The sequence below is a fragment of the Ictidomys tridecemlineatus genome, chromosome 5 (assembly GCF_052094955.1).
Source record: "Ictidomys tridecemlineatus isolate mIctTri1 chromosome 5, mIctTri1.hap1, whole genome shotgun sequence".
NCBI classification, from domain to species: Eukaryota; Metazoa; Chordata; class Mammalia; order Rodentia; family Sciuridae; genus Ictidomys; species Ictidomys tridecemlineatus.
The window spans coordinates 199,498,848-199,516,089 of NC_135481.1; the positions used below are offsets into that span (position 1 = coordinate 199,498,848).

At 60.8% G+C, this 17,242-nt stretch overlaps 1 protein-coding gene across 7 annotated transcripts; it reads left to right on the top strand.

The window, feature by feature from the left end:
* The first annotated feature begins 158 nt into the window (after positions 1 to 158).
* Slc17a9 (solute carrier family 17 member 9) lies at positions 159 to 15,625 on the top strand. 7 transcript variants are annotated; one of them, XR_013439920.1, is made up of 13 exons: positions 159 to 292; positions 7,051 to 7,248; positions 7,611 to 7,750; positions 8,549 to 8,648; positions 9,841 to 9,971; positions 10,324 to 10,420; positions 10,586 to 10,682; positions 11,314 to 11,401; positions 12,128 to 12,162; positions 13,033 to 13,157; positions 13,947 to 14,002; positions 14,121 to 14,370; positions 14,688 to 14,824. XR_013439920.1 is itself a non-coding variant. In XM_040274754.2 (13 exons), the coding sequence occupies exons 1-13, from the start codon at positions 234 to 236 to the stop codon at positions 14,839 to 14,841; spliced, it is 1,317 nt and encodes a 438-aa protein (XP_040130688.1). In that variant the 5' UTR covers positions 159 to 233; the 3' UTR covers positions 14,842 to 15,625. The 7 variants fall into 7 exon arrangements, 5 of the variants coding, with proteins under 5 accessions (XP_040130688.1, XP_040130687.1, XP_005325373.1 ...); XM_040274754.2 differs by having other exon boundaries at positions 14,121 to 14,157; positions 14,688 to 15,625; XM_040274753.2 differs by having other exon boundaries at positions 14,121 to 14,150; positions 14,688 to 15,625.
* Positions 15,626 to 17,242: the final 1,617 nt, after the last annotated feature.

Sequence of the window (17,242 nt, forward strand, 5' to 3'; positions counted from 1 at the left end):
GCCCAGCCCTTCCTGTGGGACCTTAGGGAGGTCCCAGCCAACCTCCGTGGTCTTCGTTGGTGGGACGGGGACCCAAGCCCCAGGGCTACTGACAAACACCTCCTGGGAGGGCCAGACGGAAGTGCAGCGCGGCTGGGACTGACACGTGGACTTGGGCGGCGCTGCCTGGGAGGGAGGTGGAGGGCAGGGCACTGGGACACTGCTGTGCCCATGTTGTCCTAGCGCCCAGCCTGATGCAGCCACCCCCCGACGAGACCCGCAGAGATGCAGCTGAAAACGCCCAGTGGTCCAGGTGGGGCAGGGGCAGCTGCGGGGGAGGGGGTTGCCCAACACTTGGGGAGGGAGCTGAGATACTGCCACAGGACGTCCACTCAGGAGTGGAGAGTGCTGGAGTAGGGAGACTGTCCACCAGCCCTCTCCTGCCCCATTTCATTCCCCCAGCTCTATCCCCTAGGACAGAGGACACAAGCATCCACCCATCAGGGGCTGCCCCTTCCTTCCAGTCCCAGAACATGCCAAGTGGCCCCTGAACCCTCCCAGCTGGTTATCCTGGGGGTGTTCCAGACGGGCAGTGTCCTCAGGACTGGATGGGTTGGGACTGCCTCCTGTAGAGGACCCCAGCTGAGGCTAATCCCTAGAATGCTTGTGCTAACTGGGTGCCAGGCTGGGGCAAGCACCCACTGGCCTCTACTGCAGAAGGAGCACTGTTCATCCTGTTTCCACTGTCCCTGGGCATATAGCACCCACAGAAACCAGGAGGGAGATGGTGGCAGCTGGCCTTGAGCCAGCTGGCAAGAAAGTCTAAGTGGGAACCCCAAGAGGAACCCCCCCTGCTCTGGTTCTGTGGGCTGAGGCCTCTTGACAAGGCACCCGACCTGGGGCTCAGCATCAGGCCTGGTGTGTTCAAGAGCTGACCTGCCACCCAGCACCTCCAGTGTCCTTGGAACTTCTGGGAGGCAAGGCTGGGGGTCCAGGAGAGGACACAGCGCCACAGGGTTTGGCCAGAGGAGATGAGGAGGCAGATGAGCTCAGTCCTGTGCAGAGCCCACCCAGTTCCCAGCTTCCAGCTCCCAGGCAGGCTTGTCCACTGTGCTGCCATGAAGCCCGAGGACTAGTGCCACCACTGGACACAGTGAGGGTCAAAAGAAGCCCCCAGACTGGGGCTTTGTGAGAACATAGCTAGCCAGGATGTGGAGACCCCCCGCTGGTCAAAGCCAAGTCACAGACCTGCAAGCACCAACTAGAAGGGAAGGACTGTACTTGGGAGTGCCAGCATTAGGGCTGCGGCCTGCCCCTCCGTCATGGCCTTCCTCTCCACCCTGTGTACCCAGGCGTCTCTGCCCAGTGCACTTGGCTCCTGAGGTGTGACCAGAGCCTGCAGAGTGTGCTGTAAATGTCACTGCAGGGTGTGACTCGGTGGCCCTGCCTGGCATTTGCATTGACTGCTTCCCTCCGTGCCTACCATGTTACTTGCTCCTTAGGCCTTTCTTGACTAGATGGTCGCAGAGAATTTGGAGTGGGGGGACTTCTGAGTCAGGGCCATCCACTACCCATGCGTGGGTTTTAATTATGGCAGTAGATGCTCCCTGGGTGCACGTGTCCCCTCCAAGAACCCTCTGCCTGGCTGGGGAGTCAGGCCTCTTCAGCTGATCATGGGGCCAGGAGGGGTGGTGCTGGGGTGTTTGCGGGCCCTTGGCCCCTGGTGTCCACACGTCAAGGGCCACTCTCCCACCCATGTGCTCAGCCACATATGCCTCTGTATAGGCCGTCTGCGGAAGCAGGGCTTTAGAGACTCACAGGAAGCACCTGCCACTCTGGGAGTCTCCACGGAGGCACAGGCCCCAAGTGGTCCAGGTAGGTGGACCTTTTCAGGCAAGTTCTGCCCCAAGCTCCTGTTCCTAACCAACCCCCAGGCAGGATGGCCGATTCTGGGCCCAGGGTCCTGAATGGCCCTCAAGTCACTGCTGGCCTTGGGGTTACTACCTCTGGTCAGATCCTTGTGTCCCCAGCACTCTGGGAGTCCCTTCATCAGCCTGGCCCACACTTCCAGCTCAGGAATGAACAGGCGGGTTCCGGAGAGGAAGCAGACCCCACAGTGCCCGCTGGCCTGCCTATGGGCCCTCCCTCTGGTGCCTCCAGCTGGATATACACTGGAAGCTGATGGGTTTTGTTGGACCTCTTGCGGCCCAGCACTGAGTTCTCGGTATGGTGCTGGCCTTCTGGAGGGGGTAGGTCCCAGCTGGTCCCCGCTGTTTCTAAGTGCTCTTCCCCAGAGAGCATCAGGGCCAGACTGCTGCAGTTGCACCCAGGGAGGGGCAAGTTTGTGCTGGGTAGGCCCTTCCAATACAGGTGGTGCCTTGGTTGCTGTGACCTCATAGAGGATACAGCTCCTTTTTAAAGCCACCTTTGGACTCTGGCTTGTGGTGGTAAATCATGAGTGCTGCTCCCACACCCCTGTGGCTGCCTCCTGCATCCACTCAGTTAGAAATAAACCCCACTTGAATGTGTGCACATAGCTCACCTGGGATGGCTCTGAAGGCCGGGGCGGTGCTGCAGGACAGGATAGGGCAGACTGGCCAGAAGCAGCTCGGACTGTGTCCCCCTGTGTTCTAGTACCCAGTAGTAATGTTTACTCAGGACAATGTCCCCAGAAGGGATGGAGGCCAGGGGACTGGGGCGGACCACTAGGAGCCCTGTCAGGGCAAGGCTTTGTCCTCGAGGAGTCTTAAGAGCCCCAGCTGGGCACCTCAGCCCCTCCCAGGGGTCCCATGGTACAAATCCAGACTGGAAGGGGAAGCTCAGAAACCCAATTCCTGGTGAGTGACAACCACTCGTCCACACAGCCCAGAGTGGGAGGGACAGAGCCTTGCTTGGACTAATGGGTTTGCAATTTTCCTAGCAGACCAAGCTCAGACCGACGGAACTCATCTGGGTCCTTGCTGGCCAGAGACCCTCTTCCCACCTAACCAACCCACCTAGCACCTGCCTTGTCCTCTGATTCTATAAAGGGTACTATCATTTGATGATACAAACCCCTGGAAGGGGCAGTGAGCTCTGGGTCCACTGCCTTCATGGGACAGCTAGGCTTGGCCCCTAAGTGGACACCCACTGAGAAGGTGCAGGGACCCTCCATGCTTGCCATCCTCTCCCAAGGTCCAGGGTCCGTGTCAAAGGATTCTGATCTTCTCAAACCAGTTGGAGGGGCCATATTTCTGCCTGAGGAACTCAGAGGCCCTGATCCCAGCAGGCGCCATGTCGGGTATCATCAGACCTGGGGCCCCAGGGGCTGCTTGTCACCTTGGGGGGAGCGTGGTGAAGCCTCCTGCTCTTCTAGGAAGGGGTGGCCTCAGCCTGCACTGTCTTTCCCATAGCGGCCCTGTAGATGGCCCCTGGGGAGGCTGGAAAGGTGGGGATGCTGCCCACAGGTCCTCTGCAATCTCCTCCAGCAGATGCTCGACATCTCATCCAAGGGCTGCTGCCGGTCCCCCAGGGCTCAGACACCTGCCTCTCGGGAGGATGGAGCATGACTCTCCAGCTCCCCACCTCATTCGCCATCTGAACCATCTGGTCATCTGGTCATCTCTACTCTGTTGACAGCTGTTCTCAGAGGCCTGTGCTGCCCTTTCCCAATGGATAGCCTGGGGCACTGACTTTGAGTCCTAGCATTTCCTTGGTGACTGTGCTGTCCCCATGGGCTTCCATCCAGCATCCTGGCCTTCATCCTTCCCCTCCCTCTGCTGGCCCTGAGGGGCTCTGGTCTCCATCCAGGCTTCCGGCACTTATGCTGGTACTCCAGCTGGGTCCCCACTGCCCCCCATTCTGCAGCAGCTGCTCTGAGTCCTGTCCAACCTCCTACATGCCCCACTCTTAGAGGAAGTGCTTCCTTCTGCTTCCTCGGTGGCCCCAAGGACTTCCCGTTCGCCTCTCCAAGTGCCCCTGCTTATCACAGGTCCCACTGCACGAACCCTACTCAAATTCCTTTATGAGAAAGCCGAGTGTGTGTGTCAGGATCATTCTTAAGATGGTGCACAGAGTTCTCAGCTCCCTGCCACCACTGTCCCCTTCCAATACCTCCAGTCCCTCCTCGAAGGAGAAGCGTCACCACCAGCCCACTCCACGCTCCTCTGGCTTCCTCAGCTTCTCCTTAGTGTCCCCACCTAGGGAAGTGCCATTCAGTCCTCCTGCCTTTCAGTCCTCACGTCTCCGAGGCTGCTCTTGGCTGTGGCTGCTCCTTCCGACATCGTGACTGTCTCTAGGAGGACTGCGGTGCTCTTGGACTGTTGCTGCTGGTGTTTGGGGTGAATGTCTCACTGCTGGCTGAGGGTGTGGGGCCTCAGGAAGAGATGATGGGCTCTTCTTGTCGAGGCCTGTTGCTACTGAACCAGGACCAGTTTCCCCCAGGGCAGGAAACCCGTCACTGAACCGGTGGTAGAATTTACTCACCAGGCCAAGAGAGGGACAGCAAGTCTCAAGCTCACCTACCCGAGGGGAGGGTTTGGGGCTGTCTGTGGGCTGAGGCTTGGGGAAAGGTGATGGCAGGGTTGGTATGCAAGGTGATCCAGCCCATCAGCTGCTGACCCTCCTGGCCTGCTGTCTGTCAGAGGGGTTCTCTCCACCTCTAAGACTGCTGATGTCAACCGAAGCAAGGGACAGTGGGCAAAGCAGGCTGAGTGGGGTTTATTTGGGTCCCTGGTTTCACTGTCAGGGTTCCTGCTGTCAGCAGGACTCACCAGGGTGGATGTTAACCTGTCCAACATTGCTTGCCCCCCCCCACACTCGTCCCCACCGGTCATCTGAGCCCCACCTCACCACTCCCTCATACCCCTCAGGCTCACCCCAAGCAGGTCACAAAGCTAGGCCTGCAGCCCCTGAGATGTGACCCTGGGCATCCAAGAATGTCCTGCAGCTTTCCTCTGGGCGGGCTGCCTGGACACACAACTCGCCTCTCTTCTGCCCTGGAGACTCCACCAGTGTCCCTCAGGCTCTTCGTGCTCACCCCACTGTGGTGGTCATTGCCACCAACCCAGCCTGACCCTTCCTGAGCCCCTGGCATCTGACTCAAGGAGGCCCAGCCCTAGCTACTACATCTGTTTCACAGCCCAGTGAAAAGTGGGGGCCCCTCGCAGTCCCCACATCCAGGCCTCGCCAGGCCGGCAGACACTCCTGACTCTCAGTCTGTGCACTCGCTCTCTTCCCAGCAGAGCCCATTTGTCTGCTCACCCCACTGGATGTGTCAGAATGGTAGGGTCACCCTGCAAAATGTCAGGTGGAGACAGATACTCAGGAGGCCCCTCCCCGACTCTGCACTGCCCATTGGACCTTCCTCCTCTTGAACTCTGCTGCCTCTGGTGGGTCTGGATCTAGACCCCCACCGCCATCCTGGACTCCCTCCCGGTCAGATCAACCCCAGCCGGGGTGTTTGTTTGTTTGGTTGGTTTTTTGGTTTCTACTGGTCACTTCAGCAACCAGGAGCTGGGTCTGCCTTCACTCTCAGGTGTGTGGGGCTGGCCCCGAGTGGCTTTTGGCGGTGTGGAGGGAGGAAAGGAGGACAGAAGGAAGGGAAGCCTGGACAGGAGGTGGGGCAGAGACACCGCCTCCTGGTCCCTGAGCAACGGAACCTCCAGGGAGGATGTTTCTGGAGTCTCGCCCGCAGACCTCCCAAGCACTGGGCAAGGGTAGCTGCTTATTGGCTCCTGAACAGTTTTTACTTCATCACCTGCAGAGCTGGGACCTAGAGAGCGAGGACAGGGACTGCAGGTCGTGCTTGCTGCAGGCTGTAGGCAGGGCTGGTGTTCTAGAGGCCTGTGGCTCTGAGGGCCCCTGGCCTAAGGTGGCAGCAGGGGGTGGGGAGGATGGGGGGGACTGCCGCTGAGGGCTCAGGTGCTAGTCATAGGAGGAAAGTCTTCCCAGAAGGGGAGCAGCTGTCCCTGTCTTCTTCCCCAGCTCCTCCTCCTTGAAGCCCAGTGCCCCAGGACCGTGAGGGCTGCCCTCCTACCCACCTGGTCTGTCTGCAGGCTGGCTGCGGCCCTGTAGTGTAGCCTCCTGCCTAGGCCCCTCCTTCCCTTCCTGCTGCCCCTCGCCCAGGCCAACCCAGGACGCCCCAGGTCACTGGAGGGGGCATGGGACTCGGCCTGGCTTGGAAGACAGTCCAATCTGCCAAGAGGCCTTCCTTTACCACCATGAGGAAATAAGAGACTTTATTTTGAACAACTCCAAACTTATAAAGAAGATGCCAAATTCAATCCAGAGACCTCAAGACTTTGTGGTCCAGTAGACCTGCCAGGGCCTCATATCCTGCCACGTACCCGTTCGTTATCAGAACCTGGTGCACAGAGGGTACAGCTGGTCACCTCCTGCTACATACATGTTGAATGATTGTCACTTCTTGCAGTCTTCAGTTGCTTCATGGCACACAGTGGCCAAGCCTGCTGGGAGCTGGGAGCCGGGAACTGGGTGGGCTCTGCACAGGACTGAGCTCATCTGCCTCCTCACCCCCTCTGGTTCCTGCTCCGGCCAAACCCTGTGGCACTGTGTCCTCTCCTGGGCCCCCAGCCTTGCTTGCTCCAATGTCCTCTGCTGGGCAGGCCTGGAAGCTTCCTTGGGAAACCACTGGGGGCTCCTTGCTGCTGTCTGGGATCTTTTTGTCAGAGCGGCCCGCAGCAGGTGGTTAGTTGTCAGGTCTGCCTGGCCTGGCTGCCTTCCTGGGACCCTGTGGTCCCAAGGAGACCTGGGTACTGTGTGCATCCCTTCCTCTGTGTGGGTCCAGCTGCAGTCCTGGTGGTCGGCGGCACTGGCCCAGTATTTATCTGGCCTGCTCCTACTGCAGGGCATTGGGCATTCCCACTCTGCCATCATGCCCGGAACTGGCCTCTGCAGGGAATGAGGGAAGGTGTGTGAGGACAGGTCCGTACTTGCCCAATGCCTCCAGAGATGTACCAGCCCCAATGCTTCCCCTGCTTGTGGCCATGTCTCCCAAAGTCATGGGGTTTCTGAGCTCAAAGCTGCCTGTGGGACCTCTCCAGAGCCAGACTCTCTGCTCCTGCCCTGCAGGCCTGAATGCCAGGTGTGGACGGGGACACTGCTCTTGGGCACCTGCCTACTCTACTGCGCCCGCGTCACCATGCCTGTCTGCACCGTTGCCATGAGCCAGGACTTTGGCTGGAATAAGAAGGAGGCCGGCATTGTGCTTAGCAGTTTCTTCTGGGGCTACTGCCTGACGCAGGTCGTGGGTGGCCACCTCGGGGACCGGTAACTGTCTTCCCTACTCCTTGTCACTCAGGCTGAAGGGGGCTGCTCCATGTGGGCTTCTCCAGGGGAGGTGGGCTAGCAGATCTTCTGTGTACATGGGGAGGAGGGGCTCCTGGGCTAGGGCCTGGCAAAAAAAACTGGGGGAGAGGCCCTGCCCAGAGGCCCTGTCCAGCATTCCAAGGAGCAGCTCTGGGGCTGGGCGTGGCCATAGGGCTGCTCTCAGCTCTGGGCGCCTCCTGCTGGCGGGTTCATGGCAGCGTGCTCATGGCAGTGCCCACTCCAGAGGACTCCTCTGCACAGAGGTGGTGTGCTCAGCCTGCCTGCATGGCCACCCCGTCCTCCCCTCTTTGTGTCCACTCCAGCATCGGAGGTGAGAAGGTCATCCTGCTGTCTGCTTCCACCTGGGGCTCCATCACCATGGCCACCCCGCTGCTTGCCCACCTTGGCAGTGCCCACCTGGTCTCCATGGTCTTCTCCCGTGTCCTCATAGGCCTGCTCCAAGGTAGGGGTGCCTCTGGACACTTCCCTCCTGCTGCTGGCCTTCACCTCTGTCACCAGGCGGGTGGACAGGAGTGCCCATGTGTGCCTGCCTTCTGTCCTCTGCTGAAAGTCCTGTCGGCGGCCTCACATTGTCTGTGTGTATTGTCCATGGCGGAGGGGAAAGGCTAGCAGCTCCTGACCCTGAGGCTCCCTGCCTCCAGCCTCGAGCTCTGGAGAGGCCCCGCCCTGGGCCAGTGGCTGACAGAGGAATGGGACCTGGCTCCTGAGCAATTGCATTTGGTGCTATGCTGAAAAGTTGGGAGGGACCCAGGTGACGACTCCTGGGTCCTTCCTCATGGGCCATGATGACGCAGAGTGCAGACTCTGCGCCTCCAGGCCAGGCCTAGGACCCTCTAGAAGCAGGGGTGTGGGTTGTGAGGTGGCTTCCAAACTTCCAGGCCACTGAGGAGCCTGTAGTCTAAAGGAATCCTAGGGGGGAATTCCGCTGTGGAGCTGTGGGGAGACTGCGTCTGGGAAAGGCCTTGTGTGCCAGGAGGAACGGGCGAGGCTGGCGTGCTGAGGGCGGGTGTGTGCAGCTGGTCTGAGGTGCAGGGTGTGTGTGTCAGCCTGCGCTGCTGTCCTGGGACGATGCCTTGGAAGCAGAGGCTTGTCCTGCAGATGGCCTCTCCCACTCTGAGTCCTTTCCTCAGCCTGTTGGCTCCTTGGTTGGGACAAGTCAGGGGGGACAATGCACATCCTCTGGCCTGGCTCACTGGCCCCCACCAGAGGCCCTGCTGACCACATCCTCTGCTTATTCCAGGTGTGTACTTCCCTGCCCTGACCAGCCTGCTGTCACAGAGAGTTCGAGAGAGCGAGAGAGCCTTCACCTACAGCACTGTGGGGGCCGGCTCCCAGTTTGGGTAGGGCCTAGCTCCAACAGGGGCTCTGCGATGGGTGGCGGGCTGGGGGGCCTTGAAGGCTGTGCTGCCTGGAGGTGGCTCTGTGGCACTAGCTGCAGCTCCCCAGGCCTGTGTGGGCATCTCTGTGGCTCACAGTGATGTGGGCTGTGGCTCTGGCCGTGGGCTGGGCCTGTGGCTGTGGGCTGGGCAGGTCCCTGTCCTGGGTGCCGTGGACCAGGGATGTCCTGCCCTTTGTTACCAGTCCCCAGGTGAGTCTGTGGGCGTGGGCGCAGCCCCTGAGACCCGGGCCCTCAGGTGTTCCTGCCTCGCCCACCCTCAGGCAGCTCCGGGCTCCTCGATGAGGGTGGACAGAGGCTTGTGGGTGTGGGGCTCAGGCCCTCGGCTGCTGAATTCGGGGACAGGAATCAGAGAGCAGGGTCCTGTGGAGGGACAGAGAACCCATTGAGGTCCAAGTGTCAGATAAGCCCCTGGCTGGCCTGCACTTGGAAGTCACCTGGAGGGGCTTTGGTGGCTTCTGGGGCAGTGGAGGGTGGAGCAGAGGGCTCTGTGTGAAACCGCGGGGGCAGGGGAATGCTGTGGTCTCCAGGTGAGGTGCTGCCCCCTCTGCAGGCACAGATGGGGAGGTGGTGGGCTCAGGGAGGAGGCAGCTGGGCCTCAGGCCAGAAACCCCACATGCAGCAGGGACCGTCCCTGATGCTGCCTTGGTGGGGAGTACCTCAGGGCACGAGGGGTGGGCAAGGGAGGCCTGGGCTTGCCTGGGACCACAGGACCCTCAGGAGGAGGAGGCGGGGGTCTGTCATTAGACAGACCACATCATGTGCTCTGCTGGGCGATGAAGAAAGAGCAGGGCACAGGCTTCGCTCCGGCTGCCCCGAGCCCGCTCTCCTCCCACAGCCCTTTTTAGTGTAGGCCAATTGGAAGGAAGGCCTAGAGCAAGAAATTAAAACAGCTCAGGTCCCACAGCAGTGGTCTCTGTGCCCTGTCCCTATGACTGGTTCCCAACGTCCCCTGCCCGGTGGCATAGTCTCTTCCAACACTCTTAGCAGAACACTCTGGGACTGGGCTCCAAGCACCTCTTCTCCAGGTGACAAAACCCACTCTTCTAGAGCTCAGGTGGCATCAGGAATGTTCTCTGGTGTCTGTTTGTGGAGCCCAGCCGAGGTCACGGTCATGCTCCTCCCTGTCCCCCCAGGACGCTGGTGACTGGGGTCGTGGGATCCCTGCTCCTGGACTGGTGCGGCTGGCAGAGCGTCTTCTACTTCTCTGGTGGCCTCACCTTGCTTTGGGTGTGTTACGTGTACAGGTATCTGCTGAACGAGAAAGGTACCGTGGCCACCTGGGCGGGTGCCAGGGTCTCCTCCGCTCACAGCTGCTGGGGGGGGGGCATGCAGACTCCTGGAGCCTGAGAAAGAATGAGTTCTCACCCCCCTAGGGCCACCAGTTCAGTCCCCAAGCTCCATTTAGGGTAGGGCAGAGGAGGAGCCCTGCAGGCAAAGGCAGGGGGCTGGAGCAGGGTGGCTTCAGCTGGCCCCAGGGCTCTGGCTGCACACTGAGCTGCTGAGGAAGAGCCTCTGGGGGAGGGTGACAGGTCTGTTGGCCTCTGGGACCACACAGGGATGGATGTGGGGTTGCCCAGTCCTGGGGGCCACTGCTGTGCCACCACTTCTTCCCTCAGACCTCATCCTGGCCCTGGGGGTCCTGGCACAAGGCCTGCCCGTGGCCAGGCCCTCCAAAGTGCCCTGGAGACAGCTCTTTAGGAGGCCTTCTGTCTGGTGAGCTGGGGCTGGTGTGGCCAGCAGAGTGGGGCAACGACCCTCGTGGTGTGGGCCAGGCTGTGCCTGGAAGGGTGCCCGGGGGCAGGGGTGTGGGTCTCACAGGCCCTGCCTGTGTGGGAAGGGGCTGGGCAGGCTGGAGCCCTGAGCCTGTGTCCCACCCAGGGCGGCCATCTGCTCCCAGCTCTCCTCAGCCTGCTCCTTCTTCATCCTCCTCTCCTGGCTGCCCACCTTCTTCAAAGAGACCTTCCCCCATTCCAAGGTGGGTCACCCTGCCAGTGCTCACACAGCTGCCGGTCCTGCCCCTGCCCAGCGGGTCGGCCCCTTGGCATCCTGTGGCTTGAGGCAGAGGCTGACTTTGGCCACAGGAGGGGCAGGTGCTGGCTCCAAGATCCTGAGGGCTGGTCCCTATGGCATTGGCAGCTTTCCAAGCCCATGACCTTGATCTGCTGCTTAGCAGACCCACCCTCAGGGCAAGGCCATCTGTTGGTCTGTTGATGCCATTCTGGAGGGAAACCTGAGCAGGGCGGGCCGGGGACCTGACCCCCTATATCCGCTGGCTTCTCCACTGAGGCTGTTGACCACCCCCCTATTCTGGTGACCATGATGCCCTGGGCTGCCCATTCCAAGGGTAGGGGCTGGGTAATGAGCAACCTGGGGACCTGGCTGCGTGGCGAGCCACTGTGGGCCTGGCTCTCCTGGGGTGCCATGGGACTGGTGGGCATGCTGGTAGAAGCTGCCCTCCTTCAGCCCCTCTGCTCTGGGGCCCAGGCTGTGGGTGAGCAGAGCTCTCCTGGGCAGCAGCGGCCTGGGGCAGCCATCCTGCCTGCCCCTCCTCCTTTCAACGTCTGGCTGCCACTTGGCCACCGCTCAGGCCAAGCTCCTCCCTGCAGGGCTGGGTCTTCAACGTGGTGCCCTGGTTGGTGGCGATTCCTGCCAGTCTGTTCAGTGGGTTTCTCTCTGACCACCTCATCAGTCAGGGTGAGTCCTGGGGAGGGACAGGCCTTCAGGAGACACACCCTCAGGGGCCTCAGCCAGGGTGAGAGGCTCCCCTCTGGGGGTGCAGCTGCAGTGCTAGGGAGAGGCCAAGCCCGCTGAGGACCACCTGTGATAGAGAGGGACCCTGACCTCCAGAGCCAGCCAGGGAATGGGTGCAGCTGGGGGCTGGAGGAGCCTGGGGCAGCTGGTTTCCCCAGAATCCCCATGAAGGCTGCAGCTGGGGAGCAGCGGGAGGCCCGAGAGGGCCTTTGTGCACAGCACCTGTGGGCTCTGCCGGGGGCCTGACAGTCCTGACCCTGGGGGGGAGGTGCCGGCTGGGTCAGAGGCCACAAGTTTTCCTCTTGCACCTTCCAGAGCTGGGGGTGGGGGCTCTGGGGCCAGCTGGAGTCCACCACACACTGGCCACACATGAAGCCCAGCAGCACGCTCGTAGGTGCCCACGCACATGCATGCTCACTCTCAGAACGTCAGTGTTTTCCCTCAGTACAAGGTGGTGCACACTGTGTGGGGGACGGGGAGAGCTTCGGGGACACCTTCTCAGCTGCCCACGTGGCCCTCCTGGGCCTTGTGGGATCCTCTGGTGTGCACGTACTGTGCTGGCAATGACCAGCCTGCAGCCCCAAGGGTCACCCTGGCTGCCATCCCCCTCTCCACTGTCCTCTGGGTTGCCCAAGGCTAATGGGGCCGCCTGCCTGTCTCCTTGCTCAGGTTACGGGACCATCACGGTGCGCAAGTTGATGCAGGTAGGAAGACCTTTCTAATGTTCTCCCTGGACATCACTGTTTAGTTCTCCTGGGACCTGAGGGTTATGACCCCCAATTGCCCGAATTCTGGGACCATGAATTCGGTCGTGGGCTGGGCCAGCTGCAACTGCTGCAAGGAAGGCACTTAGGGCCTTTGGTGCCCACAAGAGTGTGGACAGAGGTGACAGGACCCAGAATCAGCTGGTTTAGATGGAGGGCACTCTGGGGTCAGTGTTGGGGACTGACGTGAGACTCTTCTCTGATCTCTGAATGGGGCTCTCTGTGCCTGTGGGGTCTGGGCACCTAGGTGAGGCTTGTGGCCTCTAGTCCACCAGTAGGCCAGCTGACCCGTGGAGGGCCCCTTCCAGATGTTCTCTGGGTGGAGAGCCCAACCCCGGAGGGTTTTTTGGGTCAGACAGGCCAGGTTCAGGGCACTTGGGTGGCTGTGTGACCAGTTTTTGACCCTAAAGCCTGGGTCCTTTGTCCCTCCTGGGACTGTGGGACCAACAGCACCAAGACAGAGCCGGGAGGAGTGGTCAAGACTTTATTGTTGGCCAGGTAGAGTGGGAATAAGCCTTCAGGTCAATGTCGCACCTGGATTGAAGAGCTGAGGGGCAGGGGCTCAGGAGGGCGGGTCCCAGGTTTCCATCCTCTGAAGGCGAGGAGGTCTGGGTCCTCTGGCAGCTCTGAGATCTGGCCAATCTCAGCCCCCTGTCGAGGGCCTCCTGGCCTTCAGGCTTCCTGCCTCAAAGGCCAGCAGGATTAGGGCAGGGTGGGAATTTAGCCGGGCGCCTGGGCAATGCAGGAGCAGGGCTGGTGGCACAGGATGGCTGTGGGTGGGCTGTGCTGCCCCGATGCCCTCACCCACAGCACCTGCAGGTGATGGGCCTCGGCCTGTCCAGCGTTTTTGCACTGTGTCTGGGTCACACCTCGAGCTTCCTGAAGGCTGTGGTCTTTGCGTCTGCCTCCATTGGCCTCCAGACCTTCAACCACAGGTAAGGGAATGGCCATCTCTCCGAGCTGGCGACCTATGTCCCCAAATCTGACTTTTCCAATAACTTAAAAAATGGCAAAGAAAGCACGCCAACTCACAGAAGTACCTTTTCACAATCCAGGGACGGCTTGGTGACCTTAGGGGTCTGTGGAAAGAGAGAGAGCCACGGGAATTCTTTATTATATAGGGGACCCACAAGGGGAGGTTCCATGGAATATTCTATCCCAAAGAGGGCAAAGGGGTAGGATTCCAAGAAACAGATGGGTGTAATTCAACCCCACCGGGTGACGCCCACCCCTGGAGCCACACCTTCCTTATCCGAGCTGGGGTAAAGCCCAATGTATTGTGGGGTGCAATAACTGTTCAGCACCCCTTTACTCAGGACTTAAAGGTGTGCACATAGCTTCTCTCCAGAGTGGCTCCCGACATAAGGGACTGCTGCCCATGCACCAGTGGCTAGTGCTGTTGGGGGCAGCCCAAGCCTTGTGTCCTGGCTCATGAGTGGTCTCGTGGACTGGCAGATCTGGGTATCCAGACAGTGGGGACCAAGGCCCTGAGGGAGGGAGAGGGCCAGCAGCAGCAGCCTGGGTGCCCTGGACATACTCTCCGTCTGCTGGGGTGGCATCTAAACATGGCTGCCTCTGACCTCACCCACTATCAGTGTCCTTCAGATGAGTGGACAGCAGATGGGGTGCCTTTGTGCAGTCTGTCTCAGGTGGCTCCAGGTTGAGTGTGAGGCCAGTGCCCCATGGGGAGGCCGCTCACCCGCCTGCTCTCCTGCTTCCCACAGTGGCATCTCCGTTAACATCCAGGACCTGGCCCCATCCTGTGCTGGATTTCTGTTTGGTGAGGACTTTGCTGAGTCCAGCTTCGCTCCACCTGTCTCCTGGCCAGAGAGCCACTCCCAGGCAGGGGGGCAGCCATGTGGCTCTTCTCTGATGTCTTTTCTCTGGCCTGTTCCCAGGTGTGGCCAACACTGCAGGAGCCTTGGCAGGTGAGGGGTGAGCATCTACACCCAGAGGTCCTCCTGCCCTCTGGACTAGAGCCCACTAGGAAGCAAGCCCAGCAGCCCGCTGGCTTCCTGCTCCCACATCAGGGGAGGGCAGGAGCCTCACACTGGCCCGAGCAAAGCACAGGGCTGCTTTGGAAGTGTCCATTTAGCTCTGCTGATGGTGGGCAGCTCACAGGCCTCTGCCCTGCCCACCTGCCCCCAGGTATGCGTCCAGCCTGGCAGGTTAGGGCCCTTGATACCTCCTGGTCCCTCTGCCAAGTGCCTGGCTCATTCTCCAGGCAGCGCTTCCTGCCACTTGTCCTTTGCTCTGTGTCCCCTTGGAGGGACGGGGTAGGGGGCCCATCGGGGTGATTGTTGGTGGTCTGTGGGGTTCCTACCCCCCAAGACCTTGGATTCTTAGCCTGGAAGGCTGTGCCCCCAGATCCCCCGGGAGCCGGGGTGGCTGTGTGCCAGGCCCTGCCCACTCTCCTTGCCCACTCTGCCTGGCGCTCCGCCTGACTGTGCCTCTCTCGGGTCTAGGTGTGGTGGGCGTGTGCCTGGGCGGCTATCTGATCGAGGCCACAGGCTCCTGGGCGTGTGTGTTCAACCTGGTAGCAGTCATCAGCAACTTGGGGCTGGGCACCTTCCTGGTGTTTGGACAGGCCCAGAGGGTGGACTTGAGCCCTGCCCATGAGGACCTCTAGCTCCCCGACTCCACAGTCCCACCTGGATGCTGGCAGTTTTCGGGGACAAGTGGACCTCGTCCTCAGTGGTAGGAGCCGAGGAGGAAGACCACAGCAGGGCACCCGGGAGGAAGCAGAGAAGCTGGGGAGGGGCTCAGGCACCCCACGGCCCTGGCCAGAACCGGGCTCACCTCTCTGAGCCTGTTTCCCTGCCTGCCTGTGGGCATGACCCTGCCCTCCTCACAGGGTTAGAGTGATCACTGCCTGTGGCTGGCGCCCTGATGCTGGGCCACGGGCGCCCCACCTCCGTCCGCCTAGCCTCATTCTCTGACAGCCGCTCTCAGGTGGAGCTGTGGACTGTGGCATATTCAGGAGGACCTGCTGCGTGCCAGAGCACCCTCCTGCCCCCTCCCCTCCAGTCAGGACAATCAGCAGTGTCCACAGAGCACCCCATGTTCCAGGAGCCCCTCTCCATGTTTCTGCTTCTCCTGGTAGCCCGCTGTCACCCCAGAGGGCTGGATGGGCAGTGTGCTAGAGAGGCCTGAGAGAGCCTCTGAGAGCCCCAGGGCCCCAGTTCCCTGATCCTGTGGATTTCGGTAGGACCGATGTCTCCTGTGTAGGCACCTGTGTGCCCCTCAGGCCCTGCGGGGATACCCCCTTGTCTTTCTACCTCCCTGTCAGCAGGGGGAGCTGGCGTTCTCATGAATCAGGAGTGGATTCTGTAAGAAAAGAAGCCACAGAAATGTGCAAAACCACACCAAGCCTTATTTAAAGGACTGTTAAACGATCTAAAAAGAGGGTTTCTGTTTGATTTAACACCTCTCTTTTGACTAATGAGCACGTGATAAGATGTTGTACGACCCATTCACGAGGAGACCAGTGAGGAGTCTGACCCAGCTCCGGGCAGAGTCCCCAGTCGGAGGCTGCACGGTCAGGAGCACTGGAATCCATGTGAGCACCAGAGCCTGGCCCTGCTTCAGCTGGTTCTCCTCTGCAGAACTGGGGACCTGCCGGGTGGTGTACACAGCTTTCTAGAGCCAGGTGGCCTGGAATCGGAGGTGTGCTAGGAAAGGACACAGAGACACCTTCCCCGTGGTCTCCCAGTCCCATCAAGAGAATCTCGAGGGAGATCCTTGATGTGAAACAGGTCGGCCTTCTTGAAGTGGGCCCATGACTTGCAAGGTGGCATGGGGGTGGGCTCTGCTGGAGGTTCCTGTGAACCTCAGGCGGGGCTTCTGGAAGTCTCCGTGGCATGGGTCCTGAGGCTGGTAGCCAAGCCAAGAAACCCCTCACCTGCGGACTTCAGAGCAGAGCCTCCACTGACCAGTCCCTCGCTCCCCCTCTCTCTGGGTCACATGGCCACTCCTCAGCCACCCGCCTCAACCTCAGCCACAGTTCTGTGGTGTCAAGCACATTCCCGTTGCTGTGTGACCATCACGCCACCCACCCCCAGAACCTTGTCATCTCACAAAACAAGCTCGGTCCCTGCTAAACATTACTCCCAGGCTGCGGGCCCTGCCCCGGTCCACTCCTGCCCATTCCACTCCTGTCTGGCTGGTGGCGACTCCTGCCAGTCTGTCCAGTGGGTCTCTCTGACCACCTCATCAGGGTGAGTCCAGGGGAGGGGCAGGCTCGCTTCGTGCTGCAGAATCTGGAGGTGCCACTTTGTCCCTCCTCTCCCCGACACTGATGGACCCCGGGCTGCTCCTGCCTCTGGGCTGGGTGGGCGCTGGGCAGTGAGTGTGGTGACAAGTCGTGCCCCACTTTGTGTCCACAGCTGACTGTGGAATCGGTGGGAGGGAGGTACCCTTCTCATGGGGCTCTGAGTCCCCCGGGTCTCAGAGCCTTGAGCTGCTGAAGCATAGGTAGGCTGCCCTGTGTGGGTGGGCCCTGCTGGTGGCCCTCAGGGGCCGAGACCCCAGAGATAATTTCTCACGGAGCTTTGGGGCCCGACCTCTGGGGAGGCCGGGAGAAGACACAGGCGAGTGTCCGACTGCCCCATTCTGTTTTCCTGGACCCTCACCAGGCCTGCGTCCTGCTTCCCAAGGTGACGTGGGACCCTGGGCAGATGTCTGCTGGGAGGAAGGGCACAGGTGGCCAAGAGAGCAGCTCTCCCACTCCGCAGGGAGATCCACATGTCTGCTATCTGGCAGGCGGCCCCAGCAGGTTTGGGGAGGCCCCTCCACCCGACTGTGAGCCCTGGTGAAACCAGGTCTGCTGTCAGTGGGGGGCCCGACAAAGCCAGTGGGCGTCCTGGTGGGATAGGTCATGACCCTGCCCCTGCGGGCCAGTCCCAGGCCCTGAAAGCAGCTGCTGGAGCTTGGAGGTCCCATGGTCATCCCTAGGAGGGCCAGACAGAGGGGTCTGGGACTGGGTGGGCAGGGTGGCCTCTCAGGATGAGAAGGAGCGTGC

What these genes read in the sequence shown, in the direction of transcription:
- Slc17a9 (XM_040274751.2), top strand. Translation starts at nt 234, where the DNA reads ATGCAGCCACCCCCCGACGAGACCCGCAGAGATGCAGCTGAAAACGCC. An exon ending in CGGTGCGCAAGTTGATGCAG is followed by an intron (nt 12,163 to 13,032) that starts GTAGGAAGACCT and finishes CCTCACCCACAG; the next exon opens with CACCTGCAGGTGATGGGCCT. An exon ending in CTCCAGACCTTCAACCACAG is followed by an intron (nt 13,158 to 13,946) that starts GTAAGGGAATGG and finishes TGCTTCCCACAG; the next exon opens with TGGCATCTCCGTTAACATCC.